Here is a 26382-nt window from a genome sequence, read left to right as displayed (position 1 = left end):
TAAATCAGGTGGACAATGGCCATGTAACTCACCCCGGCTACTTAATTAGTGCTAAAGATGGCACAGTGGGCGGCAAAGGGCACCCATGCGGCGCGTGTCTGATTTCTGACCGTGTTGTGGGTTTGTGAGTGTGTAAATGTGTGCATCTCAGTGGAGAGAGGGAACAACAGGCTGTAGGAATGGGAGATGAAGAGCATTAACAGCTCAGTTACACACCCCCATTCAAATTGGACGTAATGAAACTAATGACTAAGATTTCAATGAATAAATCAACAATCGCTCTGGGCTGCATTTCCTAAAAGCATCATAAAGCTAAGTAGATCATGACAAACATTGGCACCAGCGGTCTGTTTGCAAATGCAGTTCAGTTCTGACTGATTTAGTCATTAGACAGACTGAGCTCAGTAATCCATGAGATTAAAGTCCTGATTACACCAAAAATGAAAACTACAATTATAAACTTGCTAATTGTACTAATTCTGTGAGAATGGGAATGCCCACACCACAACTATAATAATAACAACACAGAAGAACAATATCTTTGGAATCACTCTAAAACATTTTTTTCATTTCAATATCTAATATTATCTAATATTTTCAATATCTTTATAGTCATCGTTCTTGGTGTGAACGAGCCTTGAATTGTTTTCACCAATTCATCATGTCTGTTTAACGTAACACTGGCGTAAGAATGCAGCTGTTCAAAATTAGTTCAAGTAACCAAACGTCACACAGATTTTCTACTCCGGTTTCTTTTGTAAATTAAACCTGATATGAATAAAAGCCCGTTCAAACCAAAGGTGATAACTATATTAGCGTCCACACCAATGCACAATAGGGTTTTGTTTATTATAAGCACGCTACAGATATGTCGTCTGCTGCTTTAAATCTTCAAACTCCGATGGATTCTGATTGGCTGTCACAGAGAGTGAGAAATCTATGGTTTCATTAAAAAGCATGATTGGTTTGGTGAGTAAATGATGACCATTTTCTTTTTGGGGTGCATGGTCCCTTTAAGAACACTTCTCCATTCCCAGCCCTGTAAGTGACTGTAGCATGTGTGCCATCATTAGTATCTGCATGTCGACGCTTTTGTTGTCGCAGGTCTGTCATCTGTCTGATATTTGTTAAGATAAAATCCCTCCTTGCAAATCCCCCTCAGCGTCTTCTGGCAGCTGAATCATTGATCAGTGCCAAAATCCAGCAGGAAAGCAGACTGACACCTCATTCAACACCAACAACAACACGCTGCAGTCGGCCTCAGTGTGCCTTTATATTCACACTTCTGCTGCACACTTCCCAATCAAACCTTTAATAACGGGATGTGAGCAAGCAGTTCAGGAGCTTGGTGTTTGAAGATCACGTCGATTAACCACAAAACACTGACGTCATCCATACCAAACATTAGCATCTTGTTGACACATGCGTTTCTGGACAGCAACGTGGACATTGCATGTGTTTGTATTTATAAATGCATTCTAAATATACACCGTATATTCGCATGTATTATGTAAATGAATCTTTTATTTTTGATTATTCACAATTAATCGTTTGACAGCACTGATCTTTAGATTTGGAGTGAGCTGTTCTTTTGATTCTGAATGATTTGCATTAGTTTGAGGCTGTGGCATGTTTTCAGTATTACAGACGCCGTTTGTTTCCTGTTCATCTGTTTCCCTCTGCAGTCTGAGGGTGACGATGTCACATCCTTTTGTTTGCGCTGCCACTGATTCCTGGAGTCACGCTTGTTCACGGGCTGTGATGACTGAGGACAGAAAGACGGTGAACGGAGAGACGAGGATGGTGTGGAGAGGCTGAAGATGTGAATTAGGGAGCGAGGGAGTGCGGGGAGGGATGATAGGTTGAGCGTGGAAAGGGAATTGCTTCTGCCGCAAGATTCTGAGAGAGAGAAACAAAAGTGTGTGGCACCCAATCAATACTGGCAGGCCGGCACTCGAAAAGCCATCCAGTCTGAGATCAGTCTACAAACTAGATACTACGGCTGAATTCAGCACCAGAGAAGATTGTGGTTCAAGTCTTAATGAAGTTACTTAGTTTCTTTCCATGGAACAATTTATCAGTGCAAATGATCCCCAACTACTTTTATTCTTTACTCCAGACTGCTATTGATGCCCACTTCTCTGTCATGGTCTGCTGGATTCTCTAACGATAAACTTAAGCCTCACTTACATTTTTCATCAATTCAACTTCAAACTAAACCTTTATTGCATTGGGTTGTATTTCATGTGGTTGTAATGCATTATTATAATTTTTTGCACGTGCGATTCAATGCATTTTATCTAAGAATGGTTTCACACTGGAATATGTTCAACACCTGAGCTGCAAAACTACTGACGTGCCAGATTCCCCGAGCTTATTATGGAGGCTCAACGCTGGCTTTACTGCATCGGTAACTTTCTGTATTGTGTGTGTTTCTGCGTTCGCTTGTGATGATGATAAAAGTTGCATGCATGTTCTGCAATCTCCAAGAACATCTAGTGTTGAAAATGAAACTGGTTGTTTTACTGAATCACCAGCAGCATGATGAGGCTCTGACGTGATTCCGGCGATTGTTCAGTGTGTTTCTGTAATGAATCGCACACATGCTGGTGTGATATCAGGCCGGAGACACACTGACCCACTGACACCGCTCCAGCACATGACTGATGTCACTCATTCTCGCTGGATCAAATGCTCCTGATTTCTAAAATCTTTCAAACTGTGCGCTGGACAGTAAGTCTGCTCAATCTGAGCACATGCTAGAAAATCTAAAGATGGTCTAAAAGGACTTTGTTGGAATTAGAATTATAACCAGAATCATCCATGTCATTTTTTTTATATTTATATATTATTATAGTATTTATTAATATTTTGGGTTAGCATTTTTTAACACGTTTAAATATTTATTCATTTTATTTTATTAATGATAAGGTTTTAAATAGTTTTAGTTATTGATAACAAATCTGGATCTAAAATTACAAATATTTTCTTTAATCTTCATAATTATCTTTTTAATATTAAAACAAGCAAATTAATCTCACATTCCATACAAACAAATAATTGTTATCATTCAAAAGATTAATATTTTTCATAAGAAATTAAAGTTTAGTAGTACATGATCTTGACAAATAATAATAATAAACTCAAATAAACTTAATAAACTTAATAAACAATAATAAACTTAAACTCAAATTCCCATCTAAACAGTACATCTATTTTTAAATAATAAACAAATGAAATTTAAATTCCAAGCAAACAAAATAATTTCTGTATTTGTTACATTGTCAAAAGTTCGTGAAAAATAATTTGCATTACAAATAAGCAAAACAATATTTGTCATGATAATCATTTAGGAATATTCTAAATTCCCGTTACAGTAATGTGCGAGAATCTCATTCAGGTCTAGACAAGAGATATTATTTAATACTAAAACAAACAAATAAAACTGGACAATGGACAAATAATAATCCTTAATGCATTTCCTGTCGTCCAGTTCTCTCTGGAATCTGTGAGTCACAGGAAACGGCTTGAGATTATGACATCATCCTTTTATGATGTGCATCTTTATGATGATGTCATCACTCAGATCATCTGTTAGCCATGATTTCATCTCTCAGATTAGAACACGGCAGAATATCAAAGTCTTGTGTGTGTGTGTGTGTGTGTGTCTGCTTTAGTCTAGTCTTTGTGTGAAGCTGTGATTTATTTTTTTCTTTATTTTTTTTATTGGTTTTAGTCACATTCATAGTCTTTTTAGTCTATTCATGTTTCAGTCAACTAAAAGTCTGAGCATTTTAGTCTTATTTTAGTCAGAATTATCCATAAATATTCTCATCTAGTTTTAGTCGACGAAATTTAGTCGTCTAAAATTGTATTTTACATGTGGTTTTATTAACAAAGTTCGGGAGAAGCACGATCAGATAATCATCCAATTTGGCACAGGTGCATCTCGTTTAGCTAATCATCTTAAATAGCACGCAAGCGTATATATATATATCCAGTCTTCCTACCTACTGTCCCACGACAGTTTTTCGGCATAGACCGTCTGTCAGCATTCGGTTCGCTCTGTCAGCATTCGGTTCGCTCTGTCAGCATTCGGTTCGCTCTGTCAGCATTCGGTTCGCGCTGTCCGTCATCTTATCACAGGCCCAATCTTCCTTCCGACGAAGATATCTATCCGCCGAACACCAACAAGCGTCATCGCGTCAGCTGCTCTTCTCGCCAAGCCACACGTTGTGGCCAAAAGCTCGTGCAAATCCTTGAGCTCGCCTCACTCGGCAACACGATTTTCTCGCCAGGACCGGGCTCTATTATAATGCTGGATCGCAGCCGTGCTCCAGTTCTCCCCGCAGTAAACCTCTCTCGCTTTTTCAGCCGTGGCGCAGTTCAATGCTGCCTCCACTAGCGGCGAAGACCGTGCGTTGTTGTAGTGGCATGGCGTTCGTGAAAGAATCGTTTTTTCGAATGAATCTTCTAGGCGAACGAATCGTTCTCGGTTTACACTCATTCATGAAGAATTTTTCAGAGTTGTCATCCACAATGAGCGAGTTTCATATGAGTCTCAGAGATCGAGAGCTCTCATTCGTGAACGAAAGGACTAAACCGGTATACATGTCGAGTTGATTAAACAGATACATGTCGTCCGTAAACGCAATGAACTGGTACATATCTTAACAAAATTGATGAGAGTAAACCGGGTCAGTTAGCCATTTAGCATGTCAATCTTGCAAAATGTAAAGCGCAGTTATAGGTACTGTGCACATATTGTTTACATGTTTAGCATACAAAAGATAAATTCCACGTTTAATCCCCGATTTATGAACGTGAATATATAGATCAATATATGAACCGTCTGACCAAACAATTAAAATGCTAATCATGCAAGAAAACCTCGTGATTTGCTCATCTGAACAATTTAAATAGACGTTATATATAGAATGCGCTTATGAAGACGCCAAAATTTGTTAAACGGCGTTATGACTTAACTCCGTCCGATGACGATGCCACTTTTTAACCACGAAGCAAAGGCTTTTTGCAGAGTTGTCATCCACACCGAAATGTCTAAAGACATTACATTTGCTTTACTGTGCATGTTTAAACCTCACTGAGATGATACAGACATAAGTTTCATGCAATTATTCCGGCAGGATCAATTATTTAGGGACATATTTCACCATTTACTGGCATGATTATTCAGAATTTTTCACGCTACTGCCTCGTGTTTGGCTGCAGAACAACAAGTGTGAGTAAATTTTCTATCGTCTTTTTAGGACTGTTATATGAAAAGCATGCAAAGTAAATGTCTTTAGAAACGGCTTGAATTTGAATTACTGCAATTAACGTTACTGCTATAGACATGTCTATTGGTACAATGGTTTATAAAACTAAACATGCTACATCGTTTCAAAGCCTCTATTTTCACAGTCCATACTACAACAGGAAAACAGCATCCCAAATTTATCTGCTCCGGAGGCTGTTTAAAAGGGCCCGAAGGCCAAAACAAGAGGAAAAGATGCTTTTCCAACAGGACTGTATTAATTCAGACAAGGTTTGAGCAATTGTCAAATCAGCCAACAACTACAGCAGCCAAAGCAAGCATGAAGCTACTTTTACTTGCAACACGGGCCTGCACATCTCAGTATTTCCATCCTGTTACTTCTGCTAGCAGTGCAGGCTACACAGGTTCTTCAAGACATCACACACCCCAGCCCCTTCCCACGACCCACAGCTACAGCAGCTGAAGCAAACGTGAGGCCGCCTCCATTCGTAAACGCGCCCTCAACTCTTCCGCTCCCTCATGCTACTAACCATTTTTCTGTTCAGTGGCCTCCAGCTCCAGATTTGCCAGAAGGCAGAGGGTACCAAGACCTATTATTGGTCAGGCCGATTATTTTATTTATTTATATATCTATCTCGAACCCTCTTCAGCCAACCCCTCTAACGCCAGCTCATCCCCTTTCACTAAAACTCCTAATCTACCATAGCTAACTCTCCTAACATGCCCTATCTATCTGTAATGGTCAATCCTCACTTCAGCCATCCTTCCGCAGGAGCTTTCTCTGTATCTCCCCACCGCCGCAGCATTGTCCGCTCCCGCAGGAGCCTTCTCTATATCTCCCCACCGCCGCAGTATTGTCCGCTCCTGCAGGAGCCTTTTCTGTTTTTTCCTCACTGCCGCAGCAGTCTCCGCTTCCGCAGGAGCCTCTACCTATATTTCACCACTGCCGCAGCAGTGTCTGCTCCCGCAGGAGCCTCTACCTATATTTCACCACTGCCGCAGCAGTGTCTTCTCCCGCAGGAGCCTCTACCTATATTTCACCACTGCCGCAGCAGTCTCCGCTTCCGCAGGAGCCTCTACCTATATTTCACCACTGCCGCAGCAGTGTCTTCTCCCGCAGGAGCCTCTACCTATATTTCACCACTGCCGCAGCAGTGTCTGCTCCCGCAGGAGCCTCTACCTATATTTCACCACTGCCGCAGCAGTGTCTGCTCCCGCAGGAGCCTCTACCTATATTTCACCACTGCCATAGCAGTGTCTGCTCCCGCAGGAGCCCTTTCCATCCTTCCCTACTGCCGCAATTCTCGCTGCCGCAAGAGCCTCAAAAAAATAAATAAAAATAAATAAATAAATAAATAAATAAAAATATATATTTTATGTCCATTCTCCAATTCAACCTCATCAGGCTCGCTTTTGTCTAACTCCGGAACGCCCAATCTAAATTCACGATGGACCCTCCTTTCATCAACGACTCTGGTTTAAAAATATTAGTAATCAAGTATTCTTAAAAAAAAAAAAAAAAAAAAAAAAAAAAAAAAAATCCATCGATTAATCGAGTAATAAAATAAAATGTGTTTTTGCTTAATTATACTGATGTGCGCATGCACAGTAAATCTGATGGGTAGGATAAAATGTCTGGAGATGTTGTTCAAGTCCTTATTTAGTGAGACCGCAGACGCAGAAATTACCGTGAGCGTAACGCGCGCTTCAGTGTGTGTGTGATAAAGGAAGTCGCGCTCCTGCTCCATTCATTAACAGAGACACACAGAACATGCAGGATTTACATTTAAATACTGTTCCGGCTTAATATTTAGAGATATTAATTCGTGAATTGGATGTAAGTGCAATTACCTATTTTGATTCATTCATTCAAAAAAAAAAAAAAAAAAAAAAATTAATAATAAAATAAATAATAATAATAATTGGCAAGTTCTTTGCCATTCCGCGTTCAACTGTAAATTCCGTTTTTGTGACTGGATTCCGCGATCCCCTCCACGTTTTCTGCATCGCGGAAATTGTAGTGCCCTAGTTGTGGTATGCTAGCTCTATCTTGCAATGGACACATGCCACAACGTTCTCTTTACGTCCTCAAATCAAAACACTGCTGACTCCTTGCAGTACGTGATTTTCGGACGCAGCGCTTGTCTCCTTCCGCCAACAACAAAAAAAAAAAAGCGTTGTCACATTTTAAAAAATACAATAAATCATTGCGAAAGAACCTGACGTGAGATTTAGAATAAATTAAAAGAGGCTTCGAAGCAGAGGAATTTGCCTACATCATTTTTTGTAATCGCGTTACTCGAGGAATCGTTTCAGCCCTAAACTTAAGCAGCTCAAAAGGGGCCTCTCACATAATCCGATAGATGCCCTCGGTTGTTGCTCATCAGACATTTAAAAAAAAAAAAAAAAAAAATAAATAATATTCCTCCTTAAATCATGTTGTGTACTTAAATAATAGAAGCCTCTCAGTTATCGTTTCTTCGGCCAAAGTAAGGGCCCTCCAGCCATCGTTACAATCTCCTTGCCTATTTCAGCATCGGACAGGGCTCTCCCTTCCGGTGCAGCTGGGCAGTGGCTCCCTTCGGTCGCAGTGTGAGCCTTTCATCTGTCATTGAGTTGCGCTGCGCGCTCAGCGGCAGACGGGGTTATCCCTCCCGGTGCAGCAGAGCCACAGGCCCCCTTCGGTCGTTGTGACAGCCCTCCATCCGATGCATCAAATTAAGCCTCGTATACAGTCGCAAGGGGGACTCTCCCTTCCGGTGCAGCAGAGCCGCAGCTCCCTTCGGACGCAGCGAGAGTCCCTCCATCAGTCGCGTTTTCTTGCCTACTCCGTATCGGACGGGGCTCCCCTACCGGTGCAGCAGACCCACGGCTCCCTTCGGTCGCAGGGTGAACCCCCCCGTCTGAGTTATGTTGCATGCTCAAGGGCGGACCGGGATCTCCCTCCCGGGGGAACACAGCCGCTGGCTCCCTTCGGTCGCAGCAGGAGCCCTCCATCCGATGCATCAAACCGTGCCTCGAATCTTCTTGCCTATTCTGCATCTGATGGGGCTCTCCCTTCCGGTGCAGCAGACCCACGGCTCCCTTCGGTCGCAGGGTGAACCCCCCCGTCTGAGTTATGTTGCATGCTCAAGGGCGGACAGGGTTCTCCCTCCCGGGGGAATAGAGCTGCTGGCTCCCTTCGGTCGCAGTGAGAGCCCTCCATCAGACGCATCAAGCCATGCCTCGCATCGCAAGGGGGACTCGCCTTTCCGGTGCAGCAGAGCCGCAGCTCCCTTCGGACGCAGCAAAAGTCCCTCCAACAGTCGTATTCCAGTTAGCGTCAATCAGGGCTCTCCCCTCCGGGGCAGCACTCCTGCTGCAGAGTTGCGAACCCCCTACGGAGGCCGGGAGAACCCTCAGAGGCAAAAAAAAACGTGCCTCCATAAACCCGCAATGGGGGACTCCCCCTTCCGGTGCAGCAGAGCCGCAGCTCCCTTCGGATGCAGCGGGAGTCCCTCCAACAGTCGCGTCTCTTTGCCTTCTCAGCATCGGACTAGGGCTCCTCTTCCGGTGCAGCAGACCCACAGCTCCCTTCGGTCGCAGTGTGAACCCCCCATCTGAGTTATGTTGCATGCTCAACGATGGCTAGGGATCTCCCTCCCGATGGGGTACAGCCGCTGGCTCCCTTCGGTCGCATTAGGAGCCCTTCATCCGACGCGCCAAACCGCGGCTCGAATCTCATTGCCTATTCAGCATCTGACGGGGCTCTCCCTTCTGGTGCAGCAGACCCACGGCTCCCTTCGGTCGCAGTGTGAACCCCCCGTCCGAGTTATGTTGCATACTCTATGGCGGCCAGGGATCTCCCTCCCGATGGGATACAGTCGCTGGCTCCCTTCAGTCGCAGTGAGAGCCCTCCATCAGATGCAACAAACCGCGCCTCGTACTCAGCCGCAAGAGGGACTCTCCCTTCCGGTGCAGCAGAGCCGCAGCTCCCTTCGGAGGCAGCAAGAGTCCCTCATTTCTTGATATTCGGCATCGTGCTCCTCCCATAAGCGGCACAGAGGGCTCGCTGGTAAGACGTTGCGAGCCGCAGCTCTCGTCGAACACTGGGCGGGCTCTCCCGGTCGCTCTGCATTTTCTTCCCAACACGCATATTTTGGGGGGCAACTAAATTTTATCTCTCTGGCTGCTGTCCTATGGCTTTAAGCTTCTTTTGGGGAGTTATTTAGGTTCGGGCTATGCTCCGGGCCCGGACCCCTCCCCCAGGACAGCACGCCAAAATATGCCTACTATTTGCCTTCAGATTAGATGTAAGGGTGAACTCGTGAAATGTGGTTTTATTAACAAAGTTCGGGAGAAGCACGATCAGATAATCATCCAATTTGGCACAGGTGCATCTCGTTTAGCTAATCATCTTAAATAGCACGCAAGCGTATATATATATATCCAGTCTTCCTACCTACTGTCCCACGACAGTTTTTCGGCAACCCTCCTCCACCCCAACTCCTCACTTCTAATCTATTTATCCCAAATTAGGGATAGGGGGAGTTATTTAGGTTCGGGCTATGCTCCGGGCCCGGACCCCTCCCCCAGGACAGCACGCCAAAATATGCCTACTATTTGCCTTCAGATTAGATGTAAGGGTGAACTCGTGAATCTCTTTTTAGTAATGCAATTCTATTTAATCCAGTCAATAAAGTACAAGCACCTAGTAGTATAGACAAAACCAAAATGTGAATGGCTCTGTGTGCGTGTGAGTTTGTGCGTGTGTGTGAGTGTGTGAGTGTGTTTTTGTGTGCGTGTGTGTGTGTGTGTGTGTGAGAGAGAGTCGGTCACATTCACACTCTTCTCTCAGGTGTCTCTGCTGCTGCAGTCGAGCAGCTCTGTGCGTGTGTGTGTGTGTGTGTGTGAGTGTGTGCGTGTGCGTGTGTGTGAGTGTGTGCGTGTGTGCGTGTGTGTGTGTGTGTGAGAGAGAGTTGGTCACATTCACACTCTTCTCTCAGGTGTCTCTGCTGCTGCAGTCGAGCAGCTCTGTGTGTGTGTTTGTGTGTGTGTGTGTGTGTGTGTGTGTGTGTGTGTGTGTGTGATTGTTTCTGCAGAGCCGCATTCATCACCGCAGGGTCTTTCTCTTCTCTCTGTGTGTGTGCTCTACTGGCCTGACAAAGACTTGTGTGTTCATATCACCAAAGCGTTTGCAGTTCAACACCACAGCAAGACTTTGTGCACATAGATTAAAGAACTGTCGCGTATTAAATATAATATGGAAGATCAGCAGTAGTAATGCACATTCCCTCTCTACACGCTCCTCCTCACTGCGCCTCCATCTCATCTCTAAACCAGATTAACCGTCTTTACATCATTAGCAGCTAATCGCTTTAATGTGAGGCCAGTGTGTGTGTGTGTGTGTGTGTGTGTCAGCTGGTGTCAGTTTATCTCTTTAAAGTGATCAGTGTTTAACTTGTTGCGTAACAGATGGATCAAATGATGGCTGCGTCTGAATTCACATAACTCTAGTCTGTTATACCCCCCCCCCCCCCCCAATTATCAAATATGTCCAGTAATGTCCAAGAAGTGTGGAAAAATGAAAAGATTGTGTGAACATAATATTTTAAATTGGTTGAAAAGTAGATTTCTTTGCCATTTAAGCGGGAAAAAAGTTTTTACAACCCTGTTATTAAAGAATGATTAATATATATATGAATTTGCAAGTGCTGTTTTTTTTTTTTTTTCGGTTTATTATTTTCGTATATTTTCAGATTAATATTTTTGTAAAATTCGCTTTAGTGTATGTAGTTTAATATATGTATATATTTCTTATAATTTATATATAATGTAATATTTCTGTTTAGCTTTAATTCAAGCTTTTTTTTTTTTTTTTACTTTTTTTGCCATTTGTATATATTTCAGCATTATTTCAGTTACCGTAAACAGTTTGTATTGTATAGTTTGAGTTAGTGTTAATGTGGAGCTCAGACAGTGAGCGCCGAGCGAGTCTTTGATAGATATCACGGCTTGTTTTGAGTGTGTGGGACGTCCCGCTGCGTGTGGGAGCTCCATGACGTACGTTTGGTCTCTTATCTGTCCTGCACACACCCCTCAGAAGCGCTCGGGAGATTACCACTGTTCAGGACTCTGTTTACAATCAGACGCGGAGCCTACACACGTCAAATAATTAATAATAGTGAAGGGTGAAGCAAACAATGGAAACCATCTTCAATTAAATCTTTTCCATTTTTATTATTTATTATTATTGTTTTTTATGTGTAATTTATATATATATATATATATATATATATATATATATAAATTACATATAAAAGAAACAATAATATATATATATATATATATATATATATATATATATATATATATATATATATATATATATATATATATACACACACACACACACACACACATCTTCTTATTTGGACAATCGAGCTCTTTTACCCTTTACTGTAATTTGCTAAACAATAGGTTTGTTTTTACTGAAACTAAATTAATTAAATTAATTTGCAAAAATGCCATTCATTTCAGTTTAAGTATGGATTTGTAAAGATTTTCTCATTTTCTCAGACTTTAACCTTGCCATATTTATTTTTTATAGACATTTTATATTTATTATTTTTCAGTATTGCCATTCAGCTTTTATTTATTTTTATTTCAGTTTTATTTTTAGTAGTTTTGATACTTAAAACTTATTTCAGCTATTTGCCAAGGCAACATTTCCCATTTTAATTTTATATGTAATCATTTATATGCAATTATTTTTAATAATATTCTAGCCTTGGTCAAATTTAACAGACAGAACCATGTGAATATAAATGATTCAACTTAAACCTTAGCACATTTATTATTATTTTTAAATATTTATATTTGCTTTTTTTTTCTTTTATTTCAGTTTTAGCGGTTTTATTAAGTTAGTTACAAATTTCTGTTCATGTTGTTAAATTTTAAGTTTCTGTTGTTATATTATTGAATGTTCTAGCCGTGGTCTAAACCACCAAACAGGAGGAACTGGATAAAACTAAGCAAACTTTAACTTTGGTGCATCAGGCATGAACCTCACAAACCTAATAAAGTGAAGTTCAGAGGCAGGACGATGCAGGAGCAGCTAATGGGGCCAAAGACACGACTAACCCCATTCGAAGAGTGTGTGTGTGTGTGTGTGTGTGTGTGTGTGTGTGTGTGTGTGTGTGATCTGAACATTGCCCAGGGGTTGTGAGCGTGTCTGGGGAGATGAGTTGGACTTGTGAGCGGATCACGGTTGAGGATGTGAAGGAACAGACTCGTCCTGGCCGCGAGCGCTGCTGAAGACGGGACGAGGCGCAGAGCTTTGCAGCTCTATTGTACCGCGTCCATTAACCCAGCGAGCTGAACGTCAGCTGTGCTCGTGTGTGTTTGTGTTTGATCACCTACTTTCCTCTTCTATTTTAGCCTGTTATATCGTGTGTGTGTGTGTGTGTGTACAGTGTCCCCATTCCTCCGGCTCTTTACGTTGATTTGTTTATGCACGTATGACTGCAGATTATGTTCGTGTCACTGAACAAACTGCGTTTATCACATTCAGTTTCAGCATATTAAATACGAATACATGCTTTTATTTTGTATTTTAATTGAAGTTTTAGTCATTATTTGTGCTTTGTACTTATAATTTGTTTAATAACAAATTATGCAGTTACTATTTATATTTCTGTATAGCTTTTACCAGTTTATTTCAGTTTCAGAATACTGTTGTTGCTTTTATTTGATTAAAATTTTCAGTGTAATTTTAGTTAAAGTTTTAGCAATTTTATGATTTCTTTAAAATATTTTGTAAATATTTTTACACGGCTTTATTTTTTATTTTAGTTTTAGTAATTTTATTATTATTTCAGTTTTTAAATTCCTACGTTTTTTTTTAAGTTTAGGGTTTTCCTTTAATATTTATTTTTTGCTTTATTTCAGATTTATTTCAGTTACTGATAGATTTTTAAATTTTTTTTGTACTTCACTGAACAAACAATGTTTAATAATAATAATAATAATAATAATAATTAAATTAAATTGGTTTAAATAAAAGTATAACATACTTTTCAAAAAAGTACTGTTAATTGGCATATTTTCCTGTGATTGCATCAGTGTGTGTGTGCGTGTGCGCGTGTTTGTGTGTGCGTGTGTGTGAGTTTGTGTGTGGATCATCTTGGCATCTGCACATGATTTGGCTAAAACAGGAGCAGGTGTGATCATGGAGACGTCCTGGGACCGCTGATCTTCTGTCAACCTGTTCACATTTACACCCTCCTTATAAACCTCACTCCTGGAGCTGGCAATCAGTGCAGCTTGTGTGTTTCTCAGTAAGAGCTTGTGCTGGTGTGTATGTTGCTCTGAAACATGTCAGAAGAATGAGGGCTACTATATGCCATGGTCAGTTATATCAGTATTATCTATATTCCTTTATATTTTCAGTATATAATAGTGTATAATAACTCCTACTCAAAAGTTTGGGGTCGGTAAGATTTTTTATTTTATTTTTAAAAGAACTCCGTAAAGCCATATACAAATTAATATATTTCAATTTTATATCGACTTTTCTATTTTAAAAATATACAAAATGAAATTGTCATTTCCATGTCCACAGTTCAGAACTCCAACATCATTTGCATTCATTTGAGCTCACAATGACTGCATTTATTTGATCAAAAATGCTGAAAAAACTGTTAAATTATGAAATATTTTTACAATTCAAAATAACCATTTTCTATGTGAATATATTAAGAAATGTAATTTATTTCTGTGACGTGCAGCTGTATTTTCAGCATCATTCCTCCCTGTCTTCAGAGTCACATGATCTTCAGAAATCATTTTAATATACTGATTTGCTGCTCAAGAAACATTTCTGATTATTATCAATGTTAAAAACAGATGATGAAATATCTTCTTTAAAGAATAGGACATTTAAAAAAAATATAACAAATGCCTTGTCATTACTAAAAAAAAAAAAAAAAAAAATTATCTTACTGACCCCAAAATATAAAAGGGAAGTGTTGAAGTGATGCTAGAGCAACACTCTTACAAGAGGAGACTGTTAGACACTGAGAGCTGGTGCATGAGCTGTGGTATGAGTTGCATGCGTACCTGTGTGTGTGTGCACGCTCATGTGCGTGTGTGTGTGTGTGTGTGTGCGTGCTTGTTTTTCTGTGGCTGTGCGAGGTATGTGATTGTGAAACCGTGCGAGCAGAAACACGGGGGAGTTGTTCAGAGCAGAATGTTGTTGCTCAGCTCTCTTCAGTCATGTAGATGAGCATCAGCTTGATCTCAGATCTTTCTTCTGCAGTTTCTTAGAGATAGAAACAAAAATAGACCCAAATCTGTCAGCAACTGACATCCATTAAGAGAACGGAGCTGTACTGGAGCACTTGAAGCAGCTCAGATGATCTGACGAGAAGTGTTTGAGTTCATATCGAGGTCTTCTGATCGCAGACGTTAGTGTTCGAGTAAATACAAGACTTTTGAGATCGCTGCTGTATTTTAACATCAGAGAACAAGAGACTTCAGCAAACTCTCCATGTGCTGATTATATGTTATATTCAAAAAATGAGATGGAAATGATATCTCATTAGTGAATTTCCTTTGCTACGAGCACACACACACACACACACACACACACACGTCAGGATGAAGAGCTGGAGGAGTGTGGTTTGAGCTGCAGCTCTTCAGAAGAGTGCGTGTGTGTGTGTGTGTGTGTGTGTGTGTGTGTGTGTGCAGAATCTGGATTGTGGCCAGTGGTTTTATTGGGTGAGTCAGAGAAAGAGCTAGTGTCTGAAGAACACAACGAGGAGAGACGCAGGACATCAGGAGGATCAGAAATTGAAGCTCTTTGTTCGGTCAGTCTTACTAAACAGGTCTTCGGAGTCTAAAAGGCTCACTGCATGATTAAACCTATTAAAATAAGTTATGAAAGCAAAAATAAATCTAAGCAAACAGTGCAATTTTGCCGAATATCAATGTGTGGGCGTGATTGCAAATGTGAGATTTATTTTATACGACAAATAAGTAAGTGAGTTTTAGACTAAATTTTATTAATATTTTTCCATTTTGACAATGAAAATAGTTCGAAACAAAGGCATAACATTTGTGCGTCTCAGAGCAACACTGCAGTGTTTTGTTCCTGAATGAATCTGTTTTTGAACGAATCATTTGAGTCAGTGATTCAATGATCCGTTCATAAAGACTGTCACTTAATTTGATTCTGAACGGATCAGCCGTTTTGACCGAATCGTTTGAGTGAATGATTCACCGATTCACTCATTAACACAGGGACTCGCTGCCACCTACTGGCAGGTTTAATGTCATGTTTATTGATTCATTGACAGGCCTGAACCAGCCAAGGATCAAGCACAAAACACACTCAACTTCAGAGCTGGGTATCGTTCAAAATTACCTTTACTTCGATACCGGTTCCTGAACGATACGTTTTTCTGATGCTACTTTTATGAAATCCATTATTAACAAGATTACATTACACATCTCCTCATAACCATTTCTTCAGTTTCAGAAGTTTTTACAGACAAATAACATATTTCTGCAACGTTATATGACCAAAACCATCATTAGATCGCAATCAAGGTTATTACGAACACTCGATGGTGATACAAAGTGAGTTTTGAGTAAAATCATATATAAACATTATAAATGGTGGCATGATACCTCTACAGAGCCAATCACTGATTTAGACTCATAAATGCTTATAGTCTCACTGACTTCGACGAGATTAACCCTTTAGGTATCTAAATCTTGTACCGAACAACAAGACATTTTTCAATACTCGATGGTTTTGAGGCAGTTCGGTCTGTGCCTAAAAAGTATCTAACTCCTTACCCAATCCTCTTTGGCAGTATATGGTTTCATTATGAATAATGAATCAAAATATAATTTTCTTTGTCAATATGGCACACATCCATGAGTGTATTGGATGGTTGCATCCGGGCCCCGGTGAAAACAATCCTGCACCTCAAGTCTCTCGATCTGCACCTTTCCTTCAGTTTAAATCTGTGGGCTTTGTTTGGAAATCATTATTTCTGTCTCCTGGTTTTGGAAAGCAATGACACACCCCAAATGAAGAGAGATTAGTTTCATGCCCAGGTTTGCTTGACTAAACACACACACACACACACACACACACACACACACAGAAATAAATTAAAGCTCCAAGAAACGATCTGCATCAACAGCATATTGATTTTCATGCGCAATGAATGTAAACAAACAGAGTCAGTCTCTCTCTCACACACACACTGCTCTCCACGGGGGTCGACTGAAGGCCTATTGTCTTCACAGCATGACCACTGAATTGCAGGATAATTTGATTGTTCCCGTGTGGCTCAAACACACACACACACACACACACAGAGTGATTCTCTGGCTGTCACCTTCACTTGAACCCATCGCAGACACTTCAATCTCAGTCATTTACACCCTAATTAACCGCTGATCTCAGACCTGTCCTGAACACTAGATGATGATGATGATGATGATGATGATGATGAAGTCTCATCATTAACCCATCTGACTCTTTCTTCAGCTCGAGGCGAGAGGAAGAGGAAGTGGCAAAATGAATGACAGATTCATTAGGTGCTTAATCTTCCGTGACATCACATCCTGTTCACTGCCTGAGGAAATCAACTGATGTTGAAATTTAGAGCTGTTGACACCATTCGATTGTGATATGTGGATATATATGTGGGTATATATATATATATATATATATATATATATATATATATATATATATATATATATATATATATATATATATATGCATGTATATGTGTGTTTATATGTGATCAGTGATTGACAGCAGTCTAACACATCTCTCTCCGTGTGTGTTTGAGGTTTCAGCTCAGAGCAATAGGTTTGGCTCAGTAACAAAATTACAACACAGTGATGTAATTTGGCACACAGGTAGAGGACAGTCTGCTCATTAACCACTGCACGTCTGGAGTCTCTAACTCAGACTCTCTAGCGCCACCAACAGGCCAAGGCTGCACTTAATGCTAAACACTTTTCAACAGTAAGGGCTACAAACAAAACATTTTTCCCGCCATTTGGAATTTTCAAACCTTTTTCAAACTTGTCCTAGACAGTTCGCCTGGTTTTCACTAAGATCAGCTCTGATCATCTGCAGACCTCGTCTGATCTTCAGCGGTTTTCACCGATCATATGATCAGTTTATAGAATAACTAGCTCTGATTGAAGTCTGTCATGCTCAGTATGATGTGTATAACCTGAGATCATCTCTGTTACACAATGGGAGATTTTTAGTTGTAATTAGTTTATTTAATTCTGTATCAATGCATGGAGTATTTATGTTGACAGTGTGTGGTGCATTGATGCATTTTTGCCTAAACGTTAGCTTTGTTGTGACTCTTTAGGACAGAGCAGACACTGTTTGGAGCAGCGGAGTCCATGCTAATCACATCTGCTCTCATTTCCAATCAGCGCTGTGTGTGTGTGTGTGTGTGTGTGCGCGTGTGGTGGAGACCAGCCAATAGTCTTAGACGACTTCAATGCTGATATGAGCTATGAGGATTGTCTGAGTGTTGATGTAGGTTTGGGATTAAAGGAGAGAAACTGTCATTATCTCAGCATAAAAACACAAGTCAATGGAAAGTCCCAGTGTGTGTGTGTGTGTGTGTGTGTGTGTGTGTTTAGCATCAGCGGTGTGTTTAGTCCTGCAGTTTCTCTGTGTCGGTGTGAGTGTGTGAGCTGCATACTAATCACACACTCTCTCTCACACACACTTTCTCGTCTGTAAGGCTGATGAGGATAAAGCTCCTCTCTGCTCAGTCAGTTATGTATTTATATTATATCTGCATGCATATATAACACACACACACACACACACACACACACACACACACATAACATGGTCAGCTCACACTTGATTGATGGGGCTTCACCTGTAGATCTTTAATGAGCTCTTCTTGTCAGGAGATGATTTGTGTCTCAGGAAAGCCATGTGATTTGCTGCCATTTGTCCAAAAAGCTCTTAATGGTCCTAAAGCAGATTTATTAAACACATTTTCATGAATAACATGTTCTTCTGTTGTGGTGAGATGTGAATGGGCTGTTGGTTTATCTCACCAGATGCGTGTGAACGTGACGGGTGTCTGAACGTGTGACTGATGGCTAACATGCTGCTATTTGCTCTGTGTGTGTGTGTGTGTGTGTGTGTGTGTGTGAGAGGAGAAGAACAGTGAAAGACTATGAGAAAGAGGATGAAAGAAGCGCAGAGGGAGGGAGAATCTCTTCTGCTTTTTGACAGCTCCATTTCCTGTCTCCAGTCATTTCCCAACAACCTCAGCGCTGAGGACAAGCACTGACGATTCTCAGTGTGTGTGACATGTGTGTATCTGGCACAACACAATAAAACAGTGTTTCTGCACCACTACATTAAATAATTATTGTTTAGATTTTATCATAATTATTATTTTATCTTCCACAATAAAATATAATAATTTATATAGTTGAGAATTATGTGGAGCAGCATTTTAACTAATATGTTCTATATTTTTTTCTCTTATTATTATTATTAGTATTAGTATTATTATTGGTGTTTTAAAATATTATTTATCTGGCTTATAATAAATCATAATAATTAATAAAACACTTTTTTTTTTTACAATTATGCATAGAAGCATTTAACTAATTATACAATTGTTGTTGTTGTTATTCATTTTCATTATTATTATTATTATATGTGCATATAAACAGTAAAAAAAAATTATTTACTAAAAAAGGTGAACAACAGTAAATTATTTTATTTTGTTTTGTTTTTTGTTTAATATTATTTATCTGTCTCAAACAAATAAGAAAATTTAAACAGCTGAAAATTATGCACATATGCATTTAACAAAACATACAAAAAATGATAAAACATTGTAAAATTATTGTAATATGATAAAGCATATTCCTTGTTTATTACATCATTTCTCAGTGCGTATTTGCAGTAAAACAAGACAAAGATGTGCTCAGCACGGTAAAAGAGCCACTGAAAACAGCTGAAGTTTTAAAGGGGGGGTGAAATGCTGGTTTTCACTCAATATCCTGTTAATCTTGAGTACCTATAGAGTAGTACTGCATCCTTCATAACTCCAAAAAGTCTTTAGTTTTATTATATTCATAAGAGAAAGATAGTCTGTACCGATTTTTCCCGGAAAAACACGACCGGCTGGAGGCGTGACGTGTGGGCGGAGCTAAAGAATCACGAGCGCCAGTAGGCTTTTGCGTTGAGAATCTGGAAGCTGTGACATTACTGTGAGGAAAAAAACATCATCCAAAACAAACCATGGCTAACAGTCAGATTCAGCCGTTTATTTATGATCCAGAATCAGATCCAGAGGCTGAAATTTAACAAGAGCAGCATCAGCAACGACGTCTCTATGTGGTATGTACTGAAACTGTATATATTTGCTTAGCGGTTTTGGAAAATGACTAAGTTCCACTTTGTCGTCTTTTTTTTTTTTTTTTTTAAGCTGTACATGTGGAAAGTGCAGTTTGATGACAACATCGCAGGTTGTTTACTTGATGTTCTTACGCGCTGATAGCTAAGTTAACAACACAGAGATATTTGAAGCAGTTTTACTCTCCGCCTGTGGTTCCAACACACGATCGTGACCCTTTTTCGTTGGGACTGCATCATCCTTAAGAAATAAACGATGTGCAAATCCGTCATCAAACTGGACCTTGTTTGTAAAACAAGCATCTTCGAAATGCAGGGAACAAACACAAACACTTGCACAACTCCGTTGATGCTCTGTAAAAATAAACTCCATCCACTGGTCCCTTAATGCTGTTTCTCTTTTGGTAATCTGTGCAGGGTTGTCTTGCCCTGGCAACCAAAAACACACTCCTTTTGTGACATTTCGTGACGCTCTCGCTCTGATCAGTGAAGTCTGTTGTGCTCTCAGTGCTCTGCTATACGGGAGCGCGCGCTCTTCTGGGAGAAGTGTCCTAAGGACCCATATTAAGGAAATTCCGCTCCATCTAACGTCACACAGAGCCATACTCGAAAAAAACTTTCCGAAACTTGTGACAAACCGGAAGTAGTATTTTTGGAACAAAAATACTCCTTCAAACGTACAACTTAATTTTTTTAACTTTGTCCATGTTTAGCATGGGAATCCAACTCTTTAACAGTGTAAAAAACTCAGTATGCATGAAATAGCATTTCACCCCCCCTTTAATAGAGTTAGTTAGTTTCTCCCAAACCCTGGCGTTAACACACACACACACACACACACACACTAATGACTGTGCAGTGTTACTCGTCATTAATTTGTGCTCGCGAGAGGCTCCCCAGGACCTCGTGGGGATCGGGTGTTTAGTGTTTGTGATGTCTGTCGGGTGTTTCCCGGGGTGCTGCTCCGGTTCAGCCCTGAACATGATTTCAGCAGGAAATGTTTGAGTAAACAGCACATGGCTGGAGGAAGCAGATATTTCGGCGGGTTCAGGGTGTGAGTGTGAGTGTGAGGGTTAAACTGCGCGCAGCGGGCGGGCGAGCGTCCTGAGGGCTGCTGCTGCTGATGGGTGTGTGTGTGTGTGTGATGCACGGATCAAACGCTGAGGCTGACTCTGGGTCTGGACGGCTGTCGGAGCGCGGGTCACGAGGGAAAGGGGTTGTGTGGATTAGCCAGAACGGCCCAGCGCTTCAGGACAGCTGCGCCGCGCTGATTAATGGATTGGGCTTCATCCAGTCTGTTTGCTTTGAGCGTTTAATGGTGTCTGGAGAAACACGGCGTCTGTTGGGCCGCTGTGATGTGAGTGTAATAGGAAATCACACCCGGGCAGCTCTGGGTGAACAGTGCTGAAGCTGTCAGTGTTCACCAGGTCTGAGGAATTAGGAGGATCTCAGCTCGGATCATTTTACTGTTAGCACACATTACAGCACAACATGTGCATAGTCCAATAAATAAAACATTTAATGTCCAAATTTTCTTGTTATACGTATAATATTTTTAGTTTTATGTCCACAAACAGATACATTTTTATTAGATTATTTAAATATTTAATCTTTAAAAATCTGATTATTTGAAAGTTTATTATTATTTTTCCTTAGACTTATTTTAGCATAATATATCAGATTTGTTTTTTAAATACTTAAATACTGTTTTATTTAATTTTTTGTTTTGTAATATTTTATCTATCTGTTGATTTATTTACACATTACACATTGATTTGGAGCAGAACAGAGCAGAATAAAGGGTAGACATCTTGAGTGTTGATGGGCAGAGCGAGGGGAGCTTGAGCTCAGTGAAGGAACAGAGAGTGTGTGTGTGTGTGTGTGTGTGTGTGTGTGTGTGTTTGAGAGAAGACAGGTGCTCCAGAGACACACACAACAGAGAGCCAATCACCTTCCAGCAGCAGGGTGTGTGAGGAAGGTCATGGAAAATGTGTAATGAGAGGCGCTGGGGAGTGTGTGTGTGTGTGTGTGTGTGTGTGTGTGTGTGTGCATACACTTACAAACCTGTCCTTGACCTGGTCAGATGTGTGTACAGGAGTGTGTGTGAGCAGAATATGTTAAGACGCTTCATTAAGCCTCATCCACTGTCCGTTAGCATTAGCATGATGTTCTTTGGTGATGATTAGCATGTGATTTAGGATATTTCTACAGGAATATGTCTTACAGGATTGTGTGGGGTTGATCTTATTTAACTGATTTGTATTGAGGTTTTTATTTACTTACTGACTCTATTTTAAATGTATTTTTTATTTTGTCGTTTAGTTTTTAAACCACGTGTGTACTGTGTGACCTGGATGTCGTGGACAGGCCGTTTCGACGGGTGTACAGCTCTGTTCAGTCTTATTTCTGAAGATTTCTTGTATGTGCTCGTGATTTCCTCCTGTGAAGCCTGCGGTGGTCCGCTGTGCCGTTCCTGTGATGTCTTCGGTCAGCTCGAGGGATCAGATCTCGTAGATGGTGTTCAGACACACACAGAGAGAGAAGGCGCTCGCACGGCTGCGCTGATGGATGACATGTGTTGTCTGTAGCTGAAGGGGGTTTGATCACAGCGCTGACCTCTGACCTCTGTGTGTGGCAGCAGACACTCAGTCTTGTGTAACCGTTTGCAGTCAGGAAGAAGAAATGACTACTTTTAATCAGCAAGGATGGTATTGTTATTTTTGAAGAATTTCTGCATGCAAACAAAAATACAAGCTTCACATGTTTTCTTCCCAAACTTGTGCTGAACATCCTGGCCCTAAATGTTTGAAGAGTGGTGGTATTATAATACAGTGCTAATATGTGTGTTAGACGCACTGTATTATTTAAGTTTAATAACACATCTGTGCTTGTGCTTCAGACATTTGGTAGAATAAGCTTGAGTTCATCAAACACTGTAAACCAGAGACGATCTTCAGGAGCCCAGCGGTGATAAACTTCAGCTTCTGTTGAGACTTTATGAACCGCGCAGCTGTTATCTCCAGATTTATGACTGTAATAACCTGATTTATGGGAGATAAGTCCGTGTTGAAGGTGTGACGTCCTGTAAACACACACACACACACACACACACTGGAGCGGTTAGGATCATTCATTATTAATCAAAGTGAGCAGCTCGAGTGTGCTTCGGTCCGGGCTTCGGAGAGTTTGTCCATGCTGTGCTGAAACACACGTCCATCTGCGTCCGGTGTCTTTATTGAGCATGTTTAATGCAGAGCTCCAGGATGAAGATGAAGATGAAGATGTTTCATGTGTCCAGTGTCTTTATTCAGCATGTTTAATGCAGATCTCGAGGATGAAGATGCAGGGCGTTGATCTGAAACTGAGGTGCTCTTTAATATTAATCGAGTGTTTCTTGCACTAAAAGCTCTGTTGGCTTGTATAACAAGTGTTTAGCTGCAGTGTTTGCTGTCACTGATGGAGCCGGGGTTCAGTTTCCCAGAGCGGCTGCCGGACATATATATATATATATATATATATATATATATATATATATATATATATATATACAGTACAGAGCAGAAGTTTGGACACACCTTCTCATTCCAAGAGTTTTCTTTATTTTCATGACTATGAAAATTGTAGATTCACACTGAAGGCATCAAAACTATGAATTAACACATGTGGAATTATATATGGAATTATATACATAACAAAAAAGTGTGAAACAACTGAAAATATGTCATATTCTTGGTTCTTCAAAGTAGCCACCTTTTGCTTTGATTACTGCTTTGCACACTCTTGGCATTCTCTTGATGAGCTTCAAGAGGTAGTCACCTGAAATGGTCTTCCAACAGTCTTGAAGGAGTTCCCCGAGAGATGCTTAGCATTGTTGGCCCTTTTGCCTTCTGTCTGCGGTCCAGCTCACCCCTAAACCATCTGGATTGGGTTCAGGTCCGGTGACTGTGGAGGCCAGGTCATTTGGTGCAGCACCCCATCACTCTCCTTCTTGGTCAAATAGACCTTGATGCCTTCAGTGTGACTCTACAGTTTTCATAGTCATGAAAATAAAGAAAACTCTTTGAAAGAGAAGGTGTGTCCAAACTTTTGGTCTGTACTCTATATGTATATATATATATATATATATATATATATATATATATATATATATACAAAATAAAATAATGTATAAACATAGGATTTTGTATATATTTAATATATATGAAATATTTGATCAAAATATAAGTAAAAACATGACATAACAGATTGAAGCTGTATTAACATGAAAAAACACACATACTTCAATAATCTATTAATATCATATTGCTTATATATGAATAAAACACCTTAGTTCTTCTTTGCTTAATAACAAGGTAAAACATTTTTAAATAATAAATATTAAAATAACAGAGAAACATTTAAACATGGAATATATTTATATCAAAAGATAAATAATATATATATATATGACATATTACAGATTTATAAACATTATACTTAAAATTAAATATTTAAAACTACCTATAATAATAATATGACGTTTGTCTTATATGTAAATGAAACCCCTCAGTTCATAATGTTTAATAATCTTCTATCTGCTGATACTGTCTCGTGTGATTTTGACTGTTTCATCTTTTCTTGTTTCTTTCTGTACTTCCTGTCTTTTAATATCAGTCTCAGACTGTGAATGAACAGAGTGAGTCGTGATTAGTTTGAAATGTCTGAGAGACACAAGATGTGTAGATGAAGACACAAACAGTCCCACGTCTGATATGAAAATATGTTGAATGCGCTGAATGCTGACGTGTAAAACTGCACGTCACCGTCTGAGGTGTGTGTGTGTGTGTGTGTGTGTGTGTGTCGTCTGGTCAATAGCTGCTTCAGGTTGTTATTGATCTGTGTCTGTCGAGTCTGAGACTGTGAGTGTAACCTTCCCTGACCCTCAGAAACAGCACACGCATGTTCACTGATTCACCAGCTGTTGTTCTGTCTGGATACACTGCTTCAGTCCGTTACAGCTGTTATGAGACGGTGTCATGATGTATTGACTTGTGTTTTCAGGCTCTTCAATCTGACTCTGAAGAAGCTGGTGATGCTGAAGGAGCTGGATAAAGATCTGACGTCTGTGGTCATCGCTGTCAAACTGCAGGTGATCGATTCTTCCAAACATAAAGCAACTCTGTTCACTTAAGAGCACATTCTGGAAACCAGAGCTAAACAGCAACAGCCAATCAGATCACAGCACACTTTTTATGATCCAATAGAATCCTGATGGATAACCTCAAGTCCCGCCCTAAAATATAACTCACTGCAAATTCTGTTTCTATCAAAAGTAAGCATATTTATTTAGTATTATTTTTAATATACATTTTTTTATTTAGTTTTTTTTTAAGAAATTAATGCTTTTGTTCAGCAAATATGTATTAATTTGATTAGAGATTTAGAATTTTACAGAAGATTTGCATTTCGATATATTTTTATACTTGTAATTTGTTTATTTAAATCTATTTATAAAGTTAAACATAAGATTTTAGTTTTAAATAATTGATTTAATTATATTTGTAAATTTATTGTTTATTTATTTTGATTGAAGAATTACTATTTTTATATAATTTTATATTCTGTTTATTAATTTTACTTTTTTATATATTTATTTTTTATTTAAAATATTTTTACTTTTGTTTTATTCAAAGAGACCTTAAACTGGCAGTAAAGACTTTTATAATGTTGCAAAATATTTCTGTTTCCATATATTTTTTTAATTCATTCACTTTTTTTAATGCTTTATTTGTAATTTATTTAATAATAATAATAATAATCAGAAAGGTTTCTTGAGCATCAAAGCAGCATATTAGAGTGATTTCTGAAGGATCATGTGACACTGAAGACTGGAGGAATGATGCTGAAAATACAGCTTTGATCACAGGAATAAATTACATTTTAAAATATATCCATATAGAAATCAGATATTTGAAATTGTAATAATATTTCACAATTTTGCTGATTTTACAGTAATTGTAATGAATTAACTGCAGCCTTGATGAGCAGAAGAAACTGCTCTCATAAACTCTCACAGTCCCCTGCTAGTGTTTTCTGCTCTCTTACTCAGATCTGGAAGAGGAAGCTCTTGATGATGTTTACTGACCATCTGTCCTCTCTGTTTGTCTTCCAGGGCTCGAAGCGAATCCTCCGTTCCAATGAGATTGTGTTGCCATCGAGCGGTCAAACAGAGACAGACCTGCAGCTCACCTTCTCCTTACAGGTGAGTGTCACAGCACAGTCTGTTCACGTCCAGATCGCCTCAAACAAACTCTCACGGTCGTCTCGGTCTCCTCGCAGTACCCACACTTCCTGAAACGAGACGCCAACAAGCTGCAGATCATGCTGCAGAGGAGGAAGAGGTACAAGAACAGGACCATCCTGGGCTACAAGACGCTGGCGCTCGGCCTGATCAACATGGCCGAGGTGAAGCGCAGACACAGACACAGAGAGCTCAGTCGTGCGGTGTCAGCCGTTCCTCTGTTAACCGATGATCTCTGCTGTTGTCAGGTGATGCAGCACCCCACGGAGGGCGCTCAGGTGCTGGGTCTGCACAGTCAGCTGAAGGAGGTGTCCGTCCCGGTGGCTGAGATCCGGGTCTATTCTCTGTCCAGTCAGCCCATCGACCACGAGGGACCTAAAGCCAAGATGAACGGTGAGA

General features: G+C 40.0%; 2 protein-coding genes across 4 annotated transcripts in view; one reads left to right on the top strand and one right to left on the bottom strand.

The window, feature by feature from the left end:
• Nucleotides 1–26382, bottom strand: part of LOC128017418 (calpain-1 catalytic subunit) — a 213335-nt gene that overhangs the window by 32080 nt on the left and 154873 nt on the right. The window lies entirely within an intron of this gene.
• The window catches only part of LOC128017412 (phosphofurin acidic cluster sorting protein 1), a 47520-nt gene that overhangs the window by 2803 nt on the left and 18335 nt on the right, over nucleotides 1–26382 (top strand). The window contains exons 2-5 of the mRNA XM_052602790.1: nucleotides 24744–24831; nucleotides 25855–25944; nucleotides 26022–26147; nucleotides 26232–26376. Coding sequence (XP_052458750.1) covers nucleotides 24744–24831; nucleotides 25855–25944; nucleotides 26022–26147; nucleotides 26232–26376 — 449 coding nt within the window. The remainder of the gene's footprint in view (nucleotides 1–24743; nucleotides 24832–25854; nucleotides 25945–26021; nucleotides 26148–26231; nucleotides 26377–26382) is intronic.

Source organism: Carassius gibelio, chromosome A7 (assembly GCF_023724105.1).
Source record: "Carassius gibelio isolate Cgi1373 ecotype wild population from Czech Republic chromosome A7, carGib1.2-hapl.c, whole genome shotgun sequence".
Classification (NCBI taxonomy): Eukaryota; Metazoa; Chordata; class Actinopteri; order Cypriniformes; family Cyprinidae; genus Carassius; species Carassius gibelio.
Note: the sequence above shows the minus strand (reverse complement) of the source record. Positions and strands in the feature narration are given on the sequence as shown.